At 43.6% G+C, this 25,460-nt stretch overlaps 1 protein-coding gene across 3 annotated transcripts in view; it reads right to left on the bottom strand.

The window, feature by feature from the left end:
- The window catches only part of LOC120916511 (tetraspanin-4-like), a 174,488-nt gene that overhangs the window by 15,771 nt on the left and 133,257 nt on the right, over positions 1-25,460 (bottom strand). For all 3 annotated transcript variants that reach the window (XM_040327524.1, XM_040327525.1, XM_040327523.1), the window contains 3 exons: positions 23,806-23,880; positions 18,865-18,966; positions 11,983-12,111 (listed from right to left, as the gene is read on the bottom strand). In XM_040327524.1, the coding sequence (XP_040183458.1) occupies positions 11,983-12,111; positions 18,865-18,966; positions 23,806-23,880 (306 nt within the window). The remainder of the gene's footprint in view (positions 1-11,982; positions 12,112-18,864; positions 18,967-23,805; positions 23,881-25,460) is intronic.

Below are 25,460 nucleotides of genomic sequence, written 5' to 3'. Positions count from 1 at the left end.
CTCCTGACCCTTCCCTCCTGTTGAGTGCCCCCCACAGCAAGCAGCTTGCTATGGGGGCACCCGAGCCAAGTACCTATTAAGACATTGAGCCCGACCCACCACCTCTCTCACCTGATTGGCTAGCTGACTTTGATTGACAGCAGTGGGAGCCAATGACACTGCTGCTGTCGTCTGGACGGCTGAGACACTCATGGACATCGCTGGACAGAGAGGGACCTCAGGTAAGTGTTAGGGGGGCTGCTGCACATAGAAGGCTTTTTATCTTAATGCATAGAATGCATTTAGAAAAAAAAAACTAACTTTACAATCCCTTTATGTACATAGACTCTGTACAGCCATGTAATATGAAAAATAGAGACATTTATTGTAGAAGATACAAGAAACATTGTACATCTGATAATGACATCTCAAAGTTGGCATCTTGGGATCTCACACAATTCTACCAGCGTCTCTTCCACTGTTTAAAACACTCTGTAAAATCATTTGTTGGGATCGCCATCAACTGCCTTGTTGTATTTTCCTGAATCTCATCGACAGTCTGAAAACTCTTCCCCTTCAAAGGTGATTTTAGTTTTGGGAAAAGCCAGAAGTCGCAGAGCGCCAATCCTGGGCTGTAGGGGAGCTGAGTCACCTGGGTGATTTGATGTTTTGCCAAAAAAACTCTACACAAGACGTGATGAAAGCAGGCACGTTGTCGTGATGAAGCTGCCAATCACTAGTTGCCCATAGCTGCGTCCATTTTCATCGCATTGCATCTGTCAACCGATGAAGAACATTGGTAGTACTCTCTATTATTTTTTTGGCCAGGAGGAGCATACTTGTGATAGCCAACACCTTCGCAATCAAAAAACATGGTTAACATGGTCTCGATCTTTCTGCGTCTTGGCTACACCTTCTTCCGGCATGGAAAACCAGGCAAATTACATCTCAGTCACAGTCGTTTTTGGAATCCAAAGATCAGCTTCTACTTCAAGTTCTCGCACTGTCAGTCATTGATATTTGTTAATTGCAGCCTTGTATATGTTCAACATTTTTGGGTGTTCTGCTTATTGCAGGCCTTCCAAAAACATGTCTGATCACGTTTAACAGATTCTGGACCATCTTCGAAGTGTTTGTGCCACACTAATTTGTGTTGCACTTGACTTATTGCATCGTCCCTGAAAGCCTTTTGAATCATCTGAATTGTTTCTGCAGTGGAATGTTCAAGCATAAAGTGGTTGTAAACCCTCTCCTATACCCAGTGAAGTGAACAGCCTCAGATGATACACAGAGATGAAAAAAATCTGCCTACATAAGTTTTACATGTATATCTGCTGTCTTTCCGTTTCTACGCTCTTTGAAAAGTGCAGATTGTGTTAGAAATCTTGTTTCCTCATTGAGTAGTGGTTTTGGAGTCTGGGCATACACTGTGTGAGAGCCGATTGAAGGAAAGGAACAAACCCCACTCCACATAGGCAGAGGAACGAAGGAACTTGCATAGCTGTACTGTGAATAGACAAGCTCTCTGCTTATCAGCCTCTAAGCCAGGGGTTGACAAATTTGCTTGGCATCTAGGAGCCAGCTAAAAAAGTTAGGCGCCAGAAAACGTGCCCCGTCCCGACAAGCTTGCGCGCAGAAGCGAACACATTACGTGAGCAGCGCCTGCATATGTAAACGGTGTTCAAACCACGCATGTGAGGTATCGCCGCGATTGGTAGAGCGAGAGCAATAATTCTAGCCCTAGACCTCCTCTAACTCAAAACATGCAACCTGTAGAATTTTTTAAACGTCGCCTATGGAGATTTTAAAGGGTAAAAGTTTGTCGCCATTCCACGAGCGGACGTAATTTTGAAGCGTGACATGTTGGGTATCAATTTACTCGGCGTATTATTAGCTTTCATAATATAAAAAAAAAATGGGGATAACTTTACTGTTGTCTTATTTTTTAATTAAAAAAAGTGCGCTTGTAAGACCGCTGCGCAAATACGGCGTGACATAAAGTATTGCAACGATGGCCATTTTATTCTCTAGGGTGTTAGGATAAAAAATATATATAATGTTTGGGGGTTCTAATTAGAGGGAAGAAGATGGCAGTGAAAATAGTGAAAAATTACATTAGAATTGCTGTTTAACTTGTAATGCTTAACTTGTAATACCAACGGCTCACCACCAGATGGCGCCAGCTCCAAAAAAAATTTTTTGCCCCCCCTTCCAAGCCAAGTCGCCAGGACCCTATTTCTAGTCGCCCTGGCGACCGGGATTTGTCGAGCCCTGCTCTAAGCACCCACCCGTCACAAATTTCCAGCTGCTGTTATCTCATGTGTCGGAGAACTAGTCAGACGTGACTGCTGATAAAAGAGGAACGGAGCAGCAGAAAGACACAGCACTTAGAGCTTTGGAGAGAGATAAGTAAACACTAGAGATGTATGTGCCTAGGTCAGATTTCATGAATGGGGTTTACAACTACTTTAATGCAAAATTTGATGCAGATTTGTTGATCTACTTGCTAAGTCATTTTGAATGTAGCAACGCCTACATAGTAAACACATAGCTCCCAACCGTCCCTCATTTCGAGGGACTGTCTCTGATTTGGAGCAATGTCCCTATTTTCTCCTTATTTGTCCCTCAATTTGGTCTGATATATATGTCAATAAAATGCACTTTTTATCTATCAAAAAGTGTTTTCCAGCACTAAACCTTTCTTCCAATTTCTAAATTGCTGCATTTGTAAATTCCAAAAGCCAATATAAAGGAATAGTAGTGGTAAAAAAAATCACTTGTGGGTTTAACCAATCTTGTTTTTTTGTACAATTCTCCTTTAAGGGGGTGTGGCAAGGGGTGTATCCTATGCCTGCATATTTTTGCTGATAGGTGTCCCTCATTCCCATCTCAAAAAGTTGGGAGGTATGTAAACCTGCTCATTCAACTGTTTCAGGCACCCCCACTGACTAGTACAGTGATGTCGTCAATGTTCACACATGTACATTCCAGTCCCCTCTCCTTGGCTGCCAGGTTACATCGATGTCACCCAAACTGTTCTCATTATATTAACAATGGCTGGACTTTTTCCAGACAGACCTCGTATATCATACCTGGCCGATGCCCCTGGAATCTGAAAATCACTGAAGTGGACACTGGCATTTGGAGTATACATTAACATTGGTGACAAACATGGACATTTTCCAAAAAATGTAAAACACTTTCAGCCAGCTTTCAATTTGTAAAAATGACTAAAAGGATTAGGGCGAGCTACAAATATCTCTGTTAAAGAAGCATAAACTTTTGTTCCTATTTTTTTTAAATATGTATGAATGATTTTGCAAACAAAGCTGGTTGATGAGTTTTAAATTTATTCACATATGCCCGGATTCACGTAGCACTTACGCCGACGTATCTACAGATACGCCACGTAAGTGTAAATGTGTGCCGTCGTATCTATGCGCCGTGCCCATAGAACTAGATACGCCTGAAAGTAGGCTTCCTACGACCGACCTAAGTTTCCTACGCCGTCGTATCCTGGGCGCATATTTACGCTGGCCGCAAGGGGCGCTCCCATTGATTTACGATTTGAATATGCAAATGAGTGAGATACGCCGATTCACGAACGTACTTGCGCCCGTCGCCATAATATACGCGGTTTATGCAAGTCGTACGTCCGGCGTAAAGTTAAGCCTCATAAAGCAGGTGTAAGTCATGTTAAGGTATGGACCAGGGAACAGCCGTCGTATTTGACGTCGTTTACGTAGTAGTACGTGAATAGGGCTGGGCGTAGGTTACGTTCACATCGTAGGCAGTGATTCGACGTATCTTAGGTAGTATTTCTGACGTGATTCTGAGCATGCGCACTGGGATGCATCCACGGGAATTTGCATGGGGTCACGGTTCATTTAAATGGATGACGCCCACTTCCACCTACTTTAAATTAGGCCGGCTTACGCCGAAGCATTTACGTTATGCTGGCGCAACGTTGGGAGCAAGTGCTTTGTGAATACTGTGCTCACCGCTCTGCGTGACGTCGGCGTAGCGTATATTCGATACGCTACGCCGGCATAACTATGCACCGAGGTACGAGAATCCGGCCCATAATCTCTAAATATACTATATATTTAAAAAATGTTGGGTTATTTTGGTAGCCTGTAATAAAAATATAGGAAGAACATTATTAGGAAGAACAAATATCCTTAGAAATAAAAATGTAAAATTTATTTTAGATAGGCAAAATTGTCACAGAATTAGTCAGATTTAATGATGCCTACTGCTAAATTTGGCCTGCGCAGCTGAGCTTCAGTGACTTCTGATCACAAAAAGAGGACCTGTATAGTGTTATGACACAATCCTGAGAAGAAGATAGAGGACGTAGCCACTGTACTGGGTTTTTTCCAACTGGTATTCTGTCTGTCCCAGGTAAAGGAGCAGCACCACCATCTTGTTCTTTCTTAAGAGTGTCCTACCAGTTTTTTAAGGAATGTTGAAAGCTATGCAATAGGCACTGGAAGCTAAAAACATCACTCAAATATCCAACAGTGCCTACATTTCAGCTCAGAAAACGACTTTAAAAGTGCAAGGCCACTTCCCTTGACATCAGCTTCTGTGGTGATAATTAAAAGATGAAGGTGGTCCGAAATGGGACACATTAGAATAAATCTTTTGGAGCTGACCCTTTGTTTAGGTCCTTTGGGGTAAGGTTTAAAATCTCATTACCAGCATAAGAATTACACTGGATGCTCATTATTTGTTGTTTTTCCCTCATCCTTCTACCCTAGAGGTATATATCGTAAACTGATCTAATCTATCCTGGAAGATGCGCAGTGGGCTATTGCATATAATTGGAAGTCACGTAATATTTCCTTTGAAAAAGTGGTCACTGAGGTTATTATTATTACTACCGTATTTATCGGCGTATAACACGCACCCTAACTTTAAGAGGGAAGTTTTAGGAAAAAAACTTTCCACAGCCCCCTGCGAATTACACGCAGGCACAGTTTACCCTCCATTTTCAGGGTAAAAAAGTGAGTGTTATACGCCAATAAATACAGTAATATTGAATGAAGGGGTCCTTAAGTGGTTAAAGAAGAATTCCAGGTATAGGTATTTTATACATACTGTAGTTACATTTATTCAGCTTGGACCAATGGCTTGGCTTGGTAATTAAAGTGATTATAAAGTCTAGTTTTTTTGTCCTATAAAAATAACAAACATGTTATACTTACCTGCTCTGTGCAGTGAATTTACACAGAGCAGCCCAGATCCTCCTCTTCTCGGGTCCCTATATGGTGCCCCTGGTCCCTCCCTCCTGTTGAGTGCCCCCACAGCAAGCATCTTGCTATGGGGGCACCCGAGCCAAGCCACAACTCCCTGTGTGCATTCAGACACAGAGCTGCGGCCTGGTTGCACCACCCCCTTTCACTCCTCATTGGCTGACTGACTTTGACAGCAGTGGGAGCCAATGAGGAAGGGAGCCCCGGGCAGCCGAGACACTCCTACAACATCGCTGAAACTAGATGGGCCTCAGGTAAGTATTCGGCTGGACTGAGGGGTCTGCTGCACACAAAAGGCTTATGGCCAGATTCAAGTAGAGCGCCGCATCTTTAAGGCGGCGTAGCGTATCGTATTTACGCCACCTTAAGTCAGAGAGGCAAGTACTGTATTCACAAAGTACTTGCCTCCTAACTTACGGCGGCGTAGCGTAAATGTGGCCGGCGTAAGCGCGCCTAATTCAAATGAGGATGGAGGGCGTGTTTTATGTAAATTACTCATGACCCGACGTGATTGACGTTTTTTACGAATGCCGCATGCGCCGTCCGTGTACATATCCCAGTGTGCATTGCTCCAAAGTACGCCGCAAGGACGTATTGGTTTTGATGTGAAAGTAAATTACGTCCAGCCCTATTCACGGACGACTTACGCAAACAACGTAAAATTTTCACATTTCGACGCGGGAATGACAGCCATACTTAACATCGACTACGCCTCCTAGGGGGCAGCTTTATCTTTATGCAGCGTATCTCTTACGGAAACGGCGTATCTTTACTGCGACGGGCGCACGTACGTTCGTGAATGGGCGTATCTAGTCATTTACATATTCTACGCCGAACTCAACGGAAGCGCCACCTAGCGGCCAGCCTAAAAATTACACTTTAAGATACGACGGCGTAGGAGACTTGCGCCGCTCGTATCTTAGCTTAATTTAAGCGTATCTGGTTTCCAGAATACGCTTAAATTAACGCCGGCGTAGATTCAAAGTTACGACGGCGTATCTACTGATACGCCGGCGTAACTCTCTATGAATCCGGCTATTAGAATGTATTAAGATAAAAAGCCTTTTGCCTTTACAATCACTTTAGATAAGAGAGAGCAATAAGCTGGACAAGGCAAAGAGTTTGAAAAAAGTGAAGTTTCAGAATTTTCTTGTCATAAACCTAAAGCTTAAATTGGTAGGATACAGACAGTACTTTACAAAACAATTTCTGAAGAAGTACATACTGTATATAATGTGCATAAGGATTGAAGGCTCCTTTAGAGGTATAGACCGATGCGTATTTGTAACCTGTAACGCACCACTTAATATGTCAGTACTATAAAGCTACAGGAAATAATAATAAAGGCCGGGAATGGTCCGCTAGCTGCATGACTGACAGCCTTGTGCTACCAAATAGTGAAAAGGGAAATATAAAAATAAAACAAAAAGGATCACTCAGGCAAACAACAACGGAACGCGTTAAGTAAATAATCTGTAGTCCAGGCACGCAGAGTACTATTTATCAGTAAGAACATTCAGAAATTCCCTCAGGTGTGTGAAAGGAGAGTCAATCCATAGACAGAAACACAGTCAGATAGAAAATGGTTTCAGGCTCTAATTGCTCCTATACGTGTCACGGGGGCTCCCGGCTGTGCAGTCTATTGATGTGTCTGATGCACAAATTAGAGACAGAATAGAGTCTGCACTTATTAAAACAACAAGAGCTCCCTGTTCTGACAAATTCGAAACTAACAATCCTCTTAGTGAACAATAGCATATAGTCCATAATACGGTATGTTATAGTTCTCCTATGCAGAAAGTAAACAAATTAATTATTGCATAAACTTTAATTACCTTCAAGAAGCCATCAAATGTTAAAATGATTAGCAGATCCAGCCCTTTAAATAGCTAAAGTTCTATGTTAATGATGACCTTTTTTAAAAAAAAAGGTAAGCTTTGCCCTGTCGTTTCTGCCTCATCAACCTATCTATTGGTCAGTAAGGTCACCAATCAATCACACGGGAGCAGAGTCAATATCGACTATCCAGAAAATGTAAGATAAATGCCCTGTACACCCGATTGTTTTTTTACGTCGGAAATGTATTTGTTGTTTTTTCGGACGAAAACTGTACTGACTAAAGGAAAATCGTACGATTAGGTATCGTACAAAGAAAATTTTCGTGCATGTCCGATAAAATAATATTGGATGAACTGTCATGATCGGCTCACGGAAGCCCTGTACTAACGATCCGATTTTCGTATGATTCTTCCTCGGACGACATTTTTCGTACGATATTCGGATCGTGTGTACGGGCAATTATACAGTATTAGAATCTTTCTACTATGCTATCATGTCACTGAATGCGAGCAGCACTGCTTATGTATTATTTACTGTCACAGCTAATGTGTTTATTTTTAGGTTATCAGTTATTCAGCACAGTGATGGATTACAGCTATACTTTACCAGCCTACGTACAGCCAGTATATATATTGTACATTGTTTCATTTTTCATCAATAGACTCCTGTGCTGGCGTCTGCTGTAACATATAAAATATAAATGATGAAATGTAAATTTAAAGAGCCTTTTTTTTCTGTTCCCAAAAGGTCAAATCTGCCGAGCTGTGAGATTCATGGCCAATTGGTATGGTCACCGGTCGCATTGGGGACACAAATCTACCTCTAGTCACTCGCTGCTTGCCATGTTAGTAAAAAAGATTAACAGATAGATTTAAGGCAAACCACAAGTAGCGTTAGCCTGCGGGATAATCTATGAACCTTCAACACTCAGGGGTTATAAATAACTTTACTAACAGGGTCTGGTTTCTGGGAAGGTATCTGGGGAACGTTGCTGTCATTCTTGTACAGATGATCAAAATCCCATTTTAGGGAAGATTGTTAATTGCCAATATTATGTCACCAAACTGGATAATGTCAATGAGATTACTAAGGCTCTGTACACACGATCAGTCAAAACTGATGAAAACGGACACAAGGTCTGTTTCATCGGTTAACCGATGAAGCTGACTGATGGTCTGATGTGCCTACACACCATCAGTTCAAAAACCGATCGAGTCCAACGCAGTGACGTAAAACACAACAACGTGCAGAGAAAAATGAAGTTCAATGCTTCCAAGCATGCGTCGACTTGATTCTGAGCATGCGCGGGTTTGGAACCGATGCTTTTACGTACTAACCATCGGTTTTGACCTATCGGTCAGGCGTCCATCGGTCCAATTTTAAAGAAAGTTCTCTGTTTTTGGACCGAAGGACAACAGACTGATGGGGCCTACACACGGTCGGTTTGGACAGATGAAACTAAACTTCAGTCCGTTTTCATTAGTTTGGACTGATCGTGTGTACATGGCCTAACCGACCGTGTGTATAGACTATCGGTCTGTTTTCCTTCTGGCCAAAATTTTAAAACATGCTTCAAAACCGAACCGATGGACCGCTGCCCCATCGGACCAAACCGATGGTTAGTACAGAAAAGCATCGGTTCAAAACCCGCGCATGCTCAGAATCAAGTCGACGCATGCTTGGAAGCATTGAACTTCGTTTTTTTTCAGCACGTCGTGTGTTTTACGTCACCGCGTTCTGACCCGATCGGATTTTGAACTGATGGTGTGTACACACATCAGACCATCAGGCCACTTCAGCGGTGAACTGATGAAAACGGTCCGTCGGAACATTCTCATCGGTTTTGTCCGACCGTGTGTACGGGGCCTAAGGCTATAGGCTGCCATTGCTGATGTCTCCTTCTAAAAATGATTGTTCCATGCTGGTCCAATGGCTTCAATGCCATTTTCATCATTGAAATTATGTTACGTTCCCAACAGATCACTGAGATCTGCTGATCAGGCCAATCTGACTGTCCCTAAATTTAGAAGAACTAAATGTGGAGGGAGGACGCTGGATGCGCAGGGTTCAATATTCTGGAACTCTCTACCTCTATACATATGAGAAGGATTTATTAAAATTCAGGAAATTTTTAAAAACGTTTTTATTTTTTCAAGTGTATGGCCTTAATTAGGATAAGATACTAGTTTTTTTAGTTCTTTTAAATGTTATTATGTGGTTTTATATTGTTATCTTACAGTAATGAGAGATGTGTTTTGTGCTTGTATATGTTGGTTCTATGAGCGCATCGAGGCCTTCGGGTAATGACTGCGCTCCCAATAAGCATTTTAATAAATAAATAAATTGACCCTGAACAATTATGACCAGGAGCTGAATTTTCTTTGGCTTGTTGCGTGTTTGTTCCAGGTTAGTGACTCAGTGAATTAAAGGTAGAGAAATTTAGGTGATTAGCATTTTCAAAAAGAAAAAAGCAATGACAGCCTGTATGTTTATTTCTTTAAAGCGGTTGTAAACCGTCAGCCTTAAAAAAAATAAAAAAAACCTGCAAAACAATGGCATAATGTACTACTATGCATTGCATACTAGCACATTATGAAATACTCACCTTGGAACAAAGCCCTCCAGCGCTGTAAAGCCACCGCTGAGAGGACTGACATGTGCCCCTTGTCGGTCTTCCGGGTTTGCAAGCTCTGGCTATGTGATTGGCCAGACCCACAATGACATCACTCTCGTTCTAGTCTGGGAGGGGTCACACTGCCTCTCCCAGGCACCTGTTGCCATGCGGCCTCGGGTGGGTGACCTGAGGGCCTGAAGTCAGAGAGAGTGACCCTGGTTCTACAGAAAGCTGGCTAAAGGGGGCTGTCTAATCTGGTTTGGTATCATGGTATAGAGTGTCACTTGGAAGGTGGAAGGAGACAACCAGCTATCCCTGGACATTTTGTGAGTACAGACAACCTAAGACTCCTTTCACACTGAGCCACCCATAGCTTCGACCGTAAAATGCCGCTATTTTTACCGCCAACGCTATGGACGGATTTGCGGCGCATTTTGGCCGCTAGCGGGGGGGTCGGCCCAGAAAGGGTTGGCAGCGCATTGCGGGCGGTATAGCCGCACTGTCCCACCGCTCCAAAGATGCGCGTAGTAGGACTTTTTTTACCGTCCTGCTAACGCAATGCTCCAGTGTGAAAGCCCTTGGGCAGGTGCTATTTTTAACGCTATAGTGCCTGCAATACGCTCTCAAAGTGAAAGGGGTCTAAAGGATCTATAGACTTGTGCTCTTAACCCCTTCTGGTGTGCTAAGGGTCCAGACAAGGGAACACTTGCTAGTGTTTTCAGGAGCTTTGTCCAGTTACTACTGTTACCAACGCTTAATCCTGAATGACTTTGTTGCTACTGCCAAGGAAAAGTCTTCTATCTTCTTTCAGCAAGGACTTCACCAGAGCTTTACCAACAGATCAGATATAGGTAGATTCACAAAGAGTTAGGCCGGCTTATCAGTAGATAAGCCGGCCTAACTCTGAATCTACGCCGGCGTTTGTTTAAGCGTATGCTCAAACAGAGATACACTTAAACAAAGCTAAGATAGGACGGCTTGCGCCGTTCTATCTTAGCTTGCAATTTTTTGGATGGCCGCTAGGTGGCGCTTCCATTGCGGCCGGCGTAGATTATGTAAATTAGGTTTTACGCCGATTCCCGAACGTACGCGAGCCCGCCGCAGTCGATTAACGTTGTTTCCATAAGGCCTTAGGCGGCCTAAAGTTATTCCACCTATGAGGTGGAATAACAATGTTAAAGTATGGCCGCCGTTCCCGCCGCAAGGTTCGAATTTTTTACATTGTTTGCGTAAGTCGTCCGCGAATCGGGAGTTACGTCGTTTACGTCCGCGTCGAAATCAATAGGCCCGCACGGCGTACTTAGCCGCAATGCGCCATGGGAAATGTAGGCGCCCGGCGCATGCGCAGTGACTAAAAAGGTCAAAAAACTTGAGGTCAAGCCTCATTAGCATTAAACACGCCCCCCCCAACCCATTTGAATTAGGCGCCCTTACGCCCGCGGTGTTTACACTACGCTGCCCTAAGTAAGGGGATAAGTGCTTTCTGAATCATGTACTTTCCTCTCTTACTTAAGGCGGCGCAGTGTAAACACGCTAGGCTACTCCGACCTATTCTTAGGCACCCCTACCTGAATCTACCCATTAGACATCCTCAGTTGTGAATAGTTTAATTTCTTGGAGTATCCGACTCTAATTCTCTTCCCTATCCAAGCTCTCCAAAAATAAAACAATGAAAACAAAAAACCCTAACTGACCATTGAAGACATTAAGTGAAAGTGTGTGCACCTGGCTGTGCGAATCTACCTTGTGCCTGACTGTGGGGCAAAGAGTAGCGCTACGTACAGTATGCATATAGATTTCTTTATCCACATAAAACTGCAAAAATTCAAAGCCGCAGATCAGTACAATTTGGACCTCCAATTTTATGTTGGCCTGCGACATCATTTAACGCAAGTCAATGTACATCACAATGAAATTGCAAAAAAGTAGTGCAGGTACCTTTTTTAAAGTCGCTGCGACTTGAGTCGCAACGATTTGAACGGTGCCATTGCCCGTAATAGAGTGTGACTTATGTGATTTTTAACTGTCAAATCGCATGACAAATTGCACTGACGTGAACCAGGGCTAAACATTTTATGCTAATGGACCTTCCTAAATGTGCACAGTCTTTCCGGAACTTGGCAGACTGCTTCTATATTGAGGCTTAAATCATATTGTTCTTATATGGAAAATGGCTGACTGAGCTCTACTGGCTATTCACAATGGCAGGAAACTGTTTTATTTCATTTGCCATTCAATTCCAAACTCTACTGAGAGACTATTTATGTTACTAACATTATAAAAGGGACTCACCTCTGTCCACCAAGTGCTGGGGTTGCTTTGGCAGGATGCACTGTGCTCTGTACAACAAGAGTGAGGCACAATAGTGCTATTCCTCATTTCCAGCCAGTCAGTGTAATTCTTCACTCCACAGCAACGGAACTGAAAGGGAAACAATATCAGTAATTATTACGCTGACAGTGTGTCCATTTAACCACTTAAGACCCGGACCAAAATGCAGCTAAAGGACCCGGCCAGGTTTTGCGATTCGGCACTGCGTCGCTTTAACCAACAATTGCGCGGTTGTGCGACGTGGCTCCCAAACAAAATTGACGTCCTTTTTCCCCCACAAATAGAGCTTTTTTTTGGTGGTATTTGATCACCTCTGCGGTTTTTATTTTTTGCGCTATAAACAAAAATAGAGCGACAATTTTGAAAAAAATGCAATATTTTTTACTTTTTGCTATAATAAATATCCCCAAAAATATATATAAAAACATTTTTTTCCCTCAGTTTAGGCCGATACGTATTCTTCTACCTATTTTAGGTAAAAAATATTGCAATAAGCAGCATTTAAAATGCATTGTTTACTGTGAAAATGAAAGTTGCAGTTTGGGAGTTAACCACTAGGGGGCGGTGAAGGGGTTATGTGTGACCTCATCTGTGTTTACAACTGTAGGGGGGTGTGGCTGTAGGTGTGACTTCATCGATAGTGTGATCCCTTTTATAAGGATTCACAATCGATGCCGCAGCCACAGAGAAGAATGGGGAAGCTGTGTTTACATACAGCTCTCCCTGTTCTTCAGCTCCGGGGACCGATCGCAGGACTCCAGCGGCGATCGGGTCTGCGGGTCCCGCGGTCCCAGAGTTTTGAACCAGGTCGTGGGCACAGTGGCTACATTTGATGGGCACAGTGGCAGTGTTTGATGGGCACAGTGGCAGCGTTTGATGGGCACAGTGGCAGCGTTTGATGGGCACAGTGGCAGCGTTTGATGGGCACAGTGGCAGCGTTTGATGGGCACAGTGGCAGCGTTTGATGGGCACAGTGGCAGAGTTTGATGGGCACAGTGGCAGCGTTTGATGGGCACAGTGGCAGCGTTTGATGGGCACAGTGGCAGCGTTTGATGGGCACAGTGGCAGCATTTGATGGGCACAGTGGCAGCGTTTGATGTGTTTTTTTTCATGACAGATTTACTTTACCATACTGTGTACATTACAATGTGGTAGTTTTGGCACCTCTGTGTTGCTTGGTAACGCACTATTATTTAAAAGCTAGTTAACTCATCAGCTGGTTATTCTCGATACTGTTTCTTTTTGTAAGATTTTTTCACAACGTTCTATATAATTGGTATTGCCACCAGTAATACTTTGCAATTCATTCTGTCATAAAACCGGCAAACATGCAAAATGAAGGCAGCGAAGCGTTGCAGAGCTCCGTAAAACAGTACAGAGCAATAAAACGCTTACAAATAAGATCCTATCCGATTACAGATGATGCTGCGAGCGCTAATATATCACAGTCTGGTTCAGAGGGGAGAATTAGCAGGTTCAAGGGATTTGTTAGCCACAAACATGATGACAGGAGCGTGCTGTGACTAATGGATGGGAAAAAGAACAGCATATGACCTCCACTGTGTCGCATTGGTATCATCGCCGATCAGCTTCACCAAAAAATCACTGCAGTGTATTGCTCATGAGGCAGCAACTCTCAAGTATGAACTTCTTTGAGGTATTTTAATTCTTTCCCCGCTGAGAATACATTCTATGTTTTCCCTAGTGTGCTGTGTTAACCCTCCTTCTCCCATTTTAAAGATCTATCATCATTATTTATTGTTAGAATCCTGTCCCCATGTTGCTAATTGCTTTCTTATTCTTGTTAGGAAGTCTGACCCGCTCCCCTCTTACCATGGGCAATCTAACCCCAGTTATGAGTACCAACCTTCCCCCATATACCCCCTGCCCTGGCCGATCTAATAACAGCTTTAAAGGAGATGGCTGATTCATAAGTGCAGATTTCCCTTGGCTGTGAGCACTCCCACAGACAAACAGTGGCAAGAGGAATGCAGAGGGAGGGAGAACACATCAGGCTCTGCACTCCTCTTGCCATTGTTTGTCTTTGGAAAGTGCTCACAGCCGAGACAAGCTGCACTTATGAATCAGCTGTCTTCTTAAAAGCTGTTATTTATTTGGCATGGGCAGGGGTTAGAAAGCACTTAAAAACAGGAGAAAGAACTACATGTCTTTTGCCCCATAGGGGACAGAAATGTAAAAAAAAAATTTAATGACCGATCTTTAAGTTGAACAGGTAAATAGCCAAATGCACATGTTACGCCACGTACACACGATTAAAAATTCCGACAACAAAACCGTGGATTTTTTTCAAACTTGTGTTGCATACACACGGTCACACAAATGTTGATGGAAATTCCGAACGTCAAGAACGAGGTCACGTACAACACTACAACGAGCCGAGAAAAATTAAGTTCAATGATTCCGAGCATGCGTCAAATTGATTCCGAGCATGCGTACGATTTTTGTGCATCGGAATTGCATACAGACGATCAGAATTTCCGACAAGAACTTTTGTTGTTGGAAAATTTGAGAACCAGCTCTCAAATTTTTGTTGTCGGAAATTCCGACAGCAAATGTCTGATGAAGCCTACACACGGTCGTAATTTGCGATCGTGTGTGCTAGGGTTGTCCCGATACCACTTTTTTGAGATCGAGTACAAGTACCGATACTTTTTTTCAAGTACTCGCTGATACCGATACTTTTTTTTAATGTCATGTGACAGTGGTGATATTTTTCAATTTTTTTTTAAAAAAAAATATTTTTTTAGGGGGGGGGGGGTGTGGGGTGGGTCTGTCAGTGTGTTTTTTTTTTTTTTTTACATTTTTATTATTTAAAAAAATATATATATTTTTTTTCCTTTTTTTAATCAGCCCTGTTGGGGGTCTTTGGTGAGATATCAGGGGTCTTAACAGACCTCTGACATCTCCCCTTTAAGACAGAGAAAGGGACTAAGGACATAGATTCCCCAGTCCCTTTCTCTGCAGCCTCAGCTAAAATGTATGGAAAGAAGCTCCTCTCCATTCATAAACTAAAGCATCCTAAACACAGGTTACAATGCTCAGTTATGTGAATGGACAGAGTCAGTGATCACTGACTCTGTTCATTGGGAAAAGGTAGGAGCCAACAGCTTGAGGGGGGGAGAGCAGCACAGAGGGGGACAGCACGGAGCATGGAGAGGGACAGCACGGAGCACCGAGGGGACAGCACAAAGGGGGACCTTATGTAGGGGGACAGCACGGAGGGGGACAGCACAAGGACAGTCATCGGTGAGGCTTTGGGGGGAGTTCCAAGCACCGATCACCGCTGTATAAGTCCAAGTACTCTGGGAAATGCTCGGTACCGATAACGATACTAGTATCTGTATCGGGACATCCCTAGTGTGTACGCGGCGTAAGACTTGTTTTACCTGCAAAAGATTAGCATTTTGGTCCATTCACTCCTTAGATTTTCATAACCCTGCCAGACAGCAAAGCCACGTTGGTCACCTAACTTCATCACTCTCCACTCCTATCAACGTGTTCTTTGTCAACACAATGGGGGTCATTTATGAAAGGCAAATCCACTTTGCACCACAAGTGCATTGCAAGTGCACTGAAAGTGCACTTGGTAGTACAGTCGCTGTAAATCTGAGAGGTAGATTTGAAATGAGGGGAAGCTCTGCTGATTTTATCATCCAATCATGTGCAAGCTAAAATGTTGTTTTTTATTTTCCTTGCATGTCCCTCTCTGATCTACAGCGACTGCAATTCCAAGTGCAAAGTGGATTTGCCTTTAGTTAGTCCCCGTTCACACCTAGGCGTATATACGCCTGTAGTGCGACGTCGCTGCAGCCCCGAGACGCCAGAGGGATGATTTAACATGCACCTCTATGGAGATGGTTCACATCTCCACGCCGAACGCCGTACGCCTGCCGCCTGAAATAGGAGATGTGAACCATCTCCATAGAGGGGGTGAAGGCTGCATTCACAATCGCAGCGTTTTGTCGCCGCAAATCGCGGTACAAAACGCCGCTATTTGTCGCCGCAATTCGTGGGACAAAACGCCGCGATTTTGTACGCCGAGGTGTGAATGCAGCCTAAATAACCCCCAATGTGTCACACATGATTGGCTCCTAGTGCTGACCCTTCCTCCCCCATTCCCAGTAATAGTATATAGGGAGTTACAGGAAACGCATATGAAAACAGATTCAAGTACTCATAATAATTGCATTTAAAACGTGTTCTATGTACATTTTTCTAAATACATAACTGCATTCATTGGATGGCCACTGTTGATCTGTCTAAAGATGCTGTTTGCCTGGCTGCCATGCTGAGCCTGTGGCTTCTATGCATTCTAGGCCCCTGACCTAGAAAAAGTATATAGTTCGGAAAAACTGATTTCACACATTACTTCGACATCGGTCATCGACATAAAGTATTGAAGCCAGGCAAAGCAAATAGGAGTCCAGCAATGGCAGATCCCATTATTACTATCCTCACATATTCACTTTAAATGCATTTGTTGTTTCTGGTCAACTATTTTATTTTCTTATATATACCGTGTTTCCCCCAAAAGAAGACCTACCCCGAAAAAAAGACCTAGCGTTCTTTTCCAGGAGGGCTGCAATATATGCCCTACCCTGAAAATAAGCCCTAGTTTAAAATGCTTGTAAAATCCTATAATCCACTCTATTACTGTAGTATATAATGTACAATGTGTGAGTTTCTGTAATATAATTGCGGGGTAGAGAGCTCCGACAGGTCACAGAAGCGCAGAGCGACGCTATAAAGGTATTTAGCACAATTGCCGTATTTATCAACGTATACACGCACTTTCTTCCCCTTAAAATCAGGGGGGAATCGTGGGTGCATGTTATACGCCGAATGGCTGCCTCGGAGGGGAAGAATGGAACGAGTGCCACCAAAATGGAGTCGAATCTCCTGTGTACTTGGCTCCACTCGGAGTCACGCCCATTCCAGCTTCCTAGCATTTACGTCCCGCCATTGGACCGGAGTTATGTCCATCATAGGAGCCGGGCCAATGGACTGGGCGGGACTGCGAGACGAGCTGAGTACACAGGACATCTGGCTCTGTCTATCTTGGCAGGGAAAAAATGCACATGGGCACCGATCATGCTGTAAAGACAGGCAGGACTGCAGATGGCCACTGATCATGCTGCAATGATGGGCAAGGCTGCAGATGGACTCTGATCATGCTGCCATGATGAGCAAGGTTGCAGATGGACACTGATCATGCTGCCATGATGGTCAATTCTTTATTTAAAATGTACTTTTTTTTCCTTAAACTTCTCCTAAAATTGGGGTGCGTGTTATACGTCGATAATTACGGTATATTACAGAAACCAACACATTTCACTTTATATGCTACTGTAATAGAGTGGATTATAGTATTTTAACTCAGTTCACACTGGGGATTCCTGTCAGGCGGGGCAAAAGAGGGAAGACAGTACATTACATGGTAAGACCTACCCCAAAAATAAGCCCTACTGCAGTGGTTCTCAACCGTGCTAGTGCCGTGACCCCTTGATACATTCTCCAAAGTTGTGGGGACCCCTAACAGCAAAATTATTTTCATAGCGTGGGTTGTCACCACCTAAGGCAGGCCAAGTAATTTGCGCCCCTAACCCATGGACATTTAGCGCTCCCTGGGTCCCTTCCACTCGTACAGTATTAAAACCCCTTATGGTACATTTTTGGCTGTACCACTCTCTTTGTTCGCCTTTCTTTCCTTTTTATCTCTCTATATCCTAATGTCTTGTTTTTTTCTCCCCATCCCTCTCTCTTGCTTTTTTTTTCTTTCTATTATTCTTTCTCTCCCTTTTTTCTTTGTTCCTCCCCCTCTTTTTCTCTCCTTTTCATGTATTCTCTATTTGTATTCCTCTTCTTACTCCTTGGTGAAGGGAATGAGATGAGCGACAGTGCTGGTGGGGAGTGGGATCATTGGCAGTGCTGGTGAGGGGTGGGATCAGTGGCAGTGCTGGTGAAGGGTGGGATCAGTGTCAGTGCTGGCGGGGAGTTGGGATCAGTGTCAGTGCTGGCGGGGAGTTGGGATCAGTGTCAGTGCTGGCGGGGAGTTGGGATCAGTGTCAGTGCTGGCGGGGAGTTGGGATCAGTGTCAGTGCTGGCGGGGAGTTGGGATCAGTGGCAATGCTGGCGGGGAGTTGGGATCAGTGGCAATGCTGGCGGGGAGTTGGGATCAGTGGCAGTGCTGGCGGGGAGTTGGGATCAGTGGCAATGCTGGGGGAGTTCTGATCAGCCAACTTAGGTGCTCTTGATCCAGGTCATCTGCTGATCTGAGAACTGTAGTGGGGACTTTTAATGGCGACTATAATCACAGGTAGTGTTACTCAGTGTGTTTCTGGCTCGGTCGCAAAAAGGCTAGGAAAGTGGTGCGGGCTTCAGGAACAGCCAAGGATTCGGTGACCCCTGGCAAATTGCCATTCGACCCCCGAGGGTGTCCCGACCCCAGGTTGAGAACCACTGCCTTACTGTGTCTTGCTCAATGGAGGCGTCTGCCTCCCTGGGTTGTAATAAGCAAATCTGCACTGCTGACATCCTCGCAGGCATACAGCGCATGTATATGTATTTCAACTGCATATTTAGTGCTTTGCATTGGGTATAAATTAAATGTATGAACTTTAAATGACTGGCAAGCTAAATCTTTAAATGTTAAATAGCAATCAATTCTACATTTAATTTGTTCAAATAGTTGTATGTCCTGCAGTATTTCATATCATCGAGTATACAGCAGGAGAGTTTGTGGTGGGGGAGGATCTTGCTGTCAGAATCTCCATCATATATAATTCGGCTCCTAGGTAACATCAGTGTGCACAACATACATACCTCAGTCTGCACAATGTCCCAAGCGTTCGTTAGTCCTAGATTATCTTTTGTTTGATACAGTGCTAGACCTTTCTTTAGATCTTCTTGGGCATAACTGTGAAACTGTTGGCAAAAAAAAAAAAAGTTTTCAGTCAGTACCATTATGACAGATATGTGTGTGTCACCCAACTGGAGTAAAGAAAACTTCTGGATGGTAGAAGTGTAAACTATCACAACAATATAACAACCGCATACACATGTAGTCACCACATGACCATATTTTTATTTTTCAACTTTTTTGATACCTCAGTGTCCAGCGAAAGATTACTGGAGTCATATTGCTTTGTACGTGAGTAGTTTAGGTTTACAACAGCCAACCCGATGGGTAGCCAGTCTGCAAGAATTTGGCTATAGTTCTTGGCTAATCCAAAAAGCCACAATAAAAATCTAGTTCTGCTCAATAACAAAGCAAATTAAAATCAATGAGTCAAATTGTGCCAGTTTGGTAATATCTAGGATATAAAGTAATGAGCATTAATATTTTAAAGGTACAGCTAATGCCCTGTATGAAGAATAACCATGAGGCCTCGTACACACGACCGAGGAACTCGTCGGAAAAGACACATCGTTTTCCTCGACGAGTTCCTCGTAAGGCCCCGTACACACGAGGGGATCTCCGCTGGAAACGGTCCGCCGGACCGTTTCCAGCGGAGATTCCTCCTCCGGATTTGGATCCGATGGCATGTACTCACCATCGGATCAAAATCCGCGCGGAATTCATCCGCGGTGACGTGTCGCGCCGTCGCCGCGATGATGACGTGGCGACGTGCGCGACGCTGAAAGGTAAGTACTTCCACGCATGCGTCGAATCATTACGACGCGTGCGATGGAGGGGAGCGGACGGATTGATCCGGTGAGTCTGTACAGACCACCGGATCAATCCGCTGGACCCGATTCAAGCGGATAAATTTCTTAGCATGCTAAGAAATTTATATCCGCTTGAAATGGATCGGGCCGAGGAATCTCCGCGGATAAATATCTGCTAGGCCGTACAGACGACCGGATTTGTCCGCTGGAACTGATCCGCGGATCAATCCCAGCGGATAGATCCGGTGGTGTGTACGAGGCCTTAGGCTTGTCGAGGAACTCAACAAGCTTGCTTTGCGTACACACAGTCAAGACAAAATCTCCTTGTTCTCAAACGCGGTGACGTACAACACATACAATAGCAGGGGAAGTTTGATTCCACTGGCACAACCCTTGGGGCTGCTTTTGCTAATCTCATGTTACTGCGTGTTAAGTAAAAGTTTGGTAAGAGACGATTTGCACTTTTCAGTCTGTTACAGCATGAAAAATGTGCTATCTCCATTACAAACGCTACTTTTACCGAAGGTGCGCTCCCGTCTCATACTTTATTCTGAGCATGCGCGGGTTTCTTAGCATACAGACGATCGTGTTTCTCGTCGAAAACCAGCCCGACGAGGAACACGTCGAGGAAATTGAGACTCCCGTCGAGGAAAAAGAGAACTTGTTCTGTTTTTTCCTCGTCGAGTTCCTTGACAGTTTCCTCGATAAATAACGTACACGACCGGTTTCCTCGGCAAAAAAGCTCTCCCACCAAGTTTCTTGATGGATTCTATCGAGGAAAACGGTCGTGTGTACGAGGCCTGACTGGTATAGGGCTGAGAGGGCGGAGTGATAATGATCAAAATCAAACACATTAAGACCCATTTCACACTGGGGCGCTTTGCAGGTGCTATAACGCTAAAAATAGCGCCTGCAAAGCGCCCTGAAACAGCGGCTCCATTCACTTCAGTGTGAAAGCCCGAGGACTTTCATACTGGAGCAGTGCGCTGGCAGGGCATCAAAAAAGTCTTGCCAGCAGCTTCTTTGGAGCGCATTAGGACCGCTCCTAAAGCGCCCCTGCCCATTGAAATCAATGGACAGCACCGCCTCTGTAGCGGTACTTTGTGGGCAGTTTTAACCCTTTTTCCGGCCGCTAGTGGAGGTTAAAAGCACCCCGCTAGCAGCCAAAAAGCACCACAAAAACAGCGGTAAAGCACTGCTAAAAATAGCAGCGCTTTACCGCCGACGCTTGGGGCAGCTCAGTGTTAAAGGGGTCTTAATCTCATAAACAATACAATATGGCACAAATAATTTTCTTTGGAATAATATGGCCACAGCTTTTATTAAATAACAAGATAACAATAACATGATTTTCAGCTTGAAAATTGCCCAGCTATGAAACTCAAGAATGCCCAACAAGCCAAAACCCATTTTTTTTCAATGGCCTCTGTTCACATATAAGCATTCTGTCACCTAAAGCAACACGCCTGTCATTTAAAAAAAGTACATGAGCTTCTTTTTGGCATAGTCCAAACGTTTTTGGCCCCATAGACTTCAATAGAAAGCCTGAAAACATGTAAATTGAGCATTTTACAATCGTTTTGTCACTTGCTTTCTGCAGCTCTTCACCCCTAATTAGACATGTGCAGAATGAAAAAACGTGTTTGTTTTGTTTCTTAATTTTATAACGAATTCCAAATTTTCAGAACGATTGGATTCGGTCAAAAAAATGATATGTCAATGTTACTTTGACATGTACCACCTACCTAAACATTGTTGCTGTCTAACTACACCTCTTAATGGAAATGATATGGCGCACCAACCTAGTGTATTACCCTAAGAACATAGCTTTATTATTGTAAAAAGTGGTAAGTATTATACTCGGACATACCACTTTTTACATTAACCACTTGCTTACTGGGCACATATACCCCCCTCCTGCCCAGGTGAAATGTCAGCTTCCGGCACTGCGTCGTTTTAACTGACAATTGCGCGGTCGTGCAACATGGCTCCCAAACAAAATTGGCGTCCTTTTTTTCCCACAAGTAGAGCTTTCTTTTGGTGGTATTTGATCACCTCTGCGGTTTTTATTTTTTGCGCTATAAACAAAAAAAAGAGCGAAAATTTTGAAAAAAAAATCAATATTTTTTACTTGTTGCGATAATAAATAGCCCAGATTTTTTTAAAACATTTTTTTTTCTCAGTCTAGGCCGATACGTATTCTAGATATTTTTGGTAAAACAAAAAAAATTGCAATAAGCGACTGGTTTGCGCAAAAATTATAGTGCCTACAAAATAGGGGACAGAATTATTATTAATTTTTTTTTACTAGTAATGGCGGCGATCTGCGATTTTTATTGGGACTGACATTATGGCGGACATATCGGACACTTTTGACACCATTCACATTTATACTGTGACCAGTGCTATAAATATGCACTAATTTCTGTATAAATGTGACTGGCAGGGAAGGGGTTAACACTAGGGGGTGATGAAGGGGTTAAATGTGTACCCTGCATAGTGTTTCTAACTGTGGGGGAAGTGACCGATGCTGTGTCCCTATGTACAAGGGACACAGATCGGTCTCCTCTCTCCCTGACAGGACGTGGATCTGTGTGTTTACACACAGATCCACGTCCTTGTCTGTGTAACTGCCGATCGCGGGTGCCTGGCTCGCGCGCCCCCCAGTGGCTGAAGGCCGTATATAGATGGCCTCCTGACAATTGCCATCCACACTGCGGCCGTATAAAGTCGTACGGCCGTCAGGAAGTGCTTAATAAAGCTATGCTCTTATGATAATGCACTAGGTCGGTGCGCCCTCTGTTTTCTTTTATGATTTCAGTGGTTCCAGACTTTCCCAGCCTTAAAAAGGCAGCAAGATGAGGCTTATCCATGAAAACAGAGATGGACGTATAGTCTACTAGATATCTTTGGGCCCACTCTCAAGAGCAGGAGGTTTTGCATTTGTTTCTACTCACTGCAAAAATGGTTCAAGAATGGTTTGAGGAACACAACAATGAGTTTGAGGTATAAAATTGGGCTTCAAATTCTCCAGATCTCAATCCATCGAGCATCTGTGGGATGTGCTGAAAAAAAAGAGGTCTGATCCATGGAGGCCCCACCTCACAACTTATAGGACTTAAAGTCCCTCCTCCTACAGTTAGAACACACTTTAGGGAACATATTTAACCCCTTCAGTGCCCCCTAGTGTTAACCGCGCAATTGTCATTCAAAATGCAACAGCGCTGAAAACTAAAAATTGGTCTGGGCAGGAAGGGGGTAAAAATGCCCTGTATGGAAGTGGTTAAACCAGCACGGTTTAGGAGATATCCCCTGTCCTCTGTATGTGCCGATTTGTCATAGGCACATGCGCTTTGGGGCAAACTTATGCAATGGCACGTATGTGCCTTGCTTCAGTCCGTGTGACGTCATCGCGGCTCCGGAAGTAAGCCCCGGGAGAGATGTCGGCGGCCGGAGGGGGATAAGAGGACTGCTGCGGGGGCTTCAATCTCAGATAAGTAAAACATAATAAGCTAGTATGCTATGCATACTACCTCATTATGTCTTTGTCTTGCAGGGCTTTTTTTTTTTTTTTTAGGGTTCACAACCACTTTAAAGTATCTGCTACTGACAGCTAGATACCATAGCATACCTTCAGACGTTTAGTGCTATCCATGCTTCAATGGATCTACGCTGTTTTGGCTGCAAGAGGTTGGTCATAAACCTATGGCTGATTGGTATGTGTGTGTGTGTGTGTGTGTGTGTGTGTGTGTGTGTGTGTGTGTGTGTGTGTGTGTGTGTGTGTGTATATATATATATATATATATATATATATATATATATATATATATATACACACACACACACACACACATCCAGTCATATATATATACACAGTATATTTTTATTTATATATATATATATATATATATATATATATATTCTGTATATATGTTTTATTTTTGTATATTTTATATTAACAGTAGAGACAAATTTGTTTATTGATTATAAAAAATCTAAACAATAGAAACAAAAAATACTAGTTCTTTAATGTTGCTTTTAAATAATAATGACAGGTAAAATATTCAGAGATAAAACCTGGCGCTGAGCACTTACATTGTCATTGTAGGCGAAAAACAGGACCATACTGATTATTTCAAGAAGAAAGATGATCAACAGCACTACAAAGAACTGAGGAGAGAGAGAGAATATGGCTGTTAGACATTCACACGTGACAACATTATCAAAGATCTTTTCATCCGAGCTGCAGGCAGCCCCCCCCCCTCCCCCCCACTTCTCTTCATCGGCTGCTACACCATGACATCCTGAAAGAGAACCCAGTATGTCATTACTGGCAATGTAAATAAATAGAGGCTGCCTGCCATACGGCTTTGTAATGAATTCTGAGATCTGTATTTTGCAGCGGAACCCGCTGCAGAGTACACCAGAACTTCGGCAAATGCTGCCTTAAAGAGACATGGCCACTTTTCCCATTCAGGGCAAACTGACAGTGATTCCTGGTAGCCCACCACCCAACAAGGTTTAGCCACCCATCCGGCTCCCTCGTCTTCTCCCCACCCCTTCGGAACGCTAGCAATGTTGCTCGAACGGGTAAGGAGAAGCATGCCACCTCCTCTATGTGACAATGCCTGGGCCTCAGTGGCCTTCCTAGATTACCTATGAAGGGAAAAAAGTGACATCCATCCAAGAAAGCTCCAGGTTGCCTTCTGCTCCCTGTCTATTGATTGGCACACCTGGGTTCCTCCTTTTGGAGGCCTTATAGTTAGGACTGCAGTTACACAGAGTGCCTTGACGTTTGGCCTGCAGCTTCCCAGATATTTGCAAATAACTGCAAATAAACCTCTGTTTTAATTACATACAGTTAGACAGATTAATTTGGTTTAGTGCTTCTTTGGTTTGGTATTTTTGAACCTGGTCATTATGGAAATAATTTTTTTATTTTCCATATATATACTTAATTACATATTGCTAATCGCATCTCATTTAAAGTCCCAACCCTCCATTTTTTGAAACCCTTACAGGGATGGAGGCCTGTGGTGGTGCATGCCTCATATAAAGTCCCAACCCTACTTTTTTCTTTTAGAAAGCTCCAACCCTATCCAGTCCCACCTAGGGTGGACTGCAGTGTGGACTGATGGATATACCTTGTTGGGGAAGGGGTTGGCTATCCGGAGCCATTGTTGCTTTGCTCTGAATGGTGTGGTGAAAGTGTCTCTCTGAAGCTGGACTCTAGAGTCAAGAGTAGACTAGCAGCTAAATACATAATTAAAATACAATTGGAAGTGTATTATGTGCCAAAGAATGTATCACTCTGTTCAGCCGGTCCTATCACACATACACCTAGAGTCTATGGACCAAGTTCAATCAACAAACTTCCATTATACACAACACTAGTCTGTTTACATCCACCTGCCCATAGACCTGTATAGACCTTCCAATCAGGTTTTCCTGAAAATCTGACAGGCGGACCTAGCTGAAAAGAGGCCTTATTAAAAAATATAGGTGAATACAAGCACATCCACTTGCCTGGATTCAACCTCAACCTTGACCAGAATTACAAAGCTTGCCGGTGGGATGTGGAAGGCAAATGTAAATTAAGAGATCAGAAGGAACTGTTGCAAATTTATACCAAATGGGCAGTGAATGTTGTCTTTGGCAAAATGCATTTCTCCATAGGAAATCTTTGGGCCTGACTTGTTCATAGTACCAGCGTTAATCATGAAAAAATAAGAAATCAAGGTACTACCTAA

Source organism: Rana temporaria, chromosome 10 (assembly GCF_905171775.1).
Source record: "Rana temporaria chromosome 10, aRanTem1.1, whole genome shotgun sequence".
Lineage (NCBI taxonomy): Eukaryota > Metazoa > Chordata > Amphibia > Anura > Ranidae > Rana > Rana temporaria.
The sequence above is the reverse complement of the archived record's forward strand: the minus strand, read 5'-3'. Positions and strand labels throughout refer to the sequence as shown.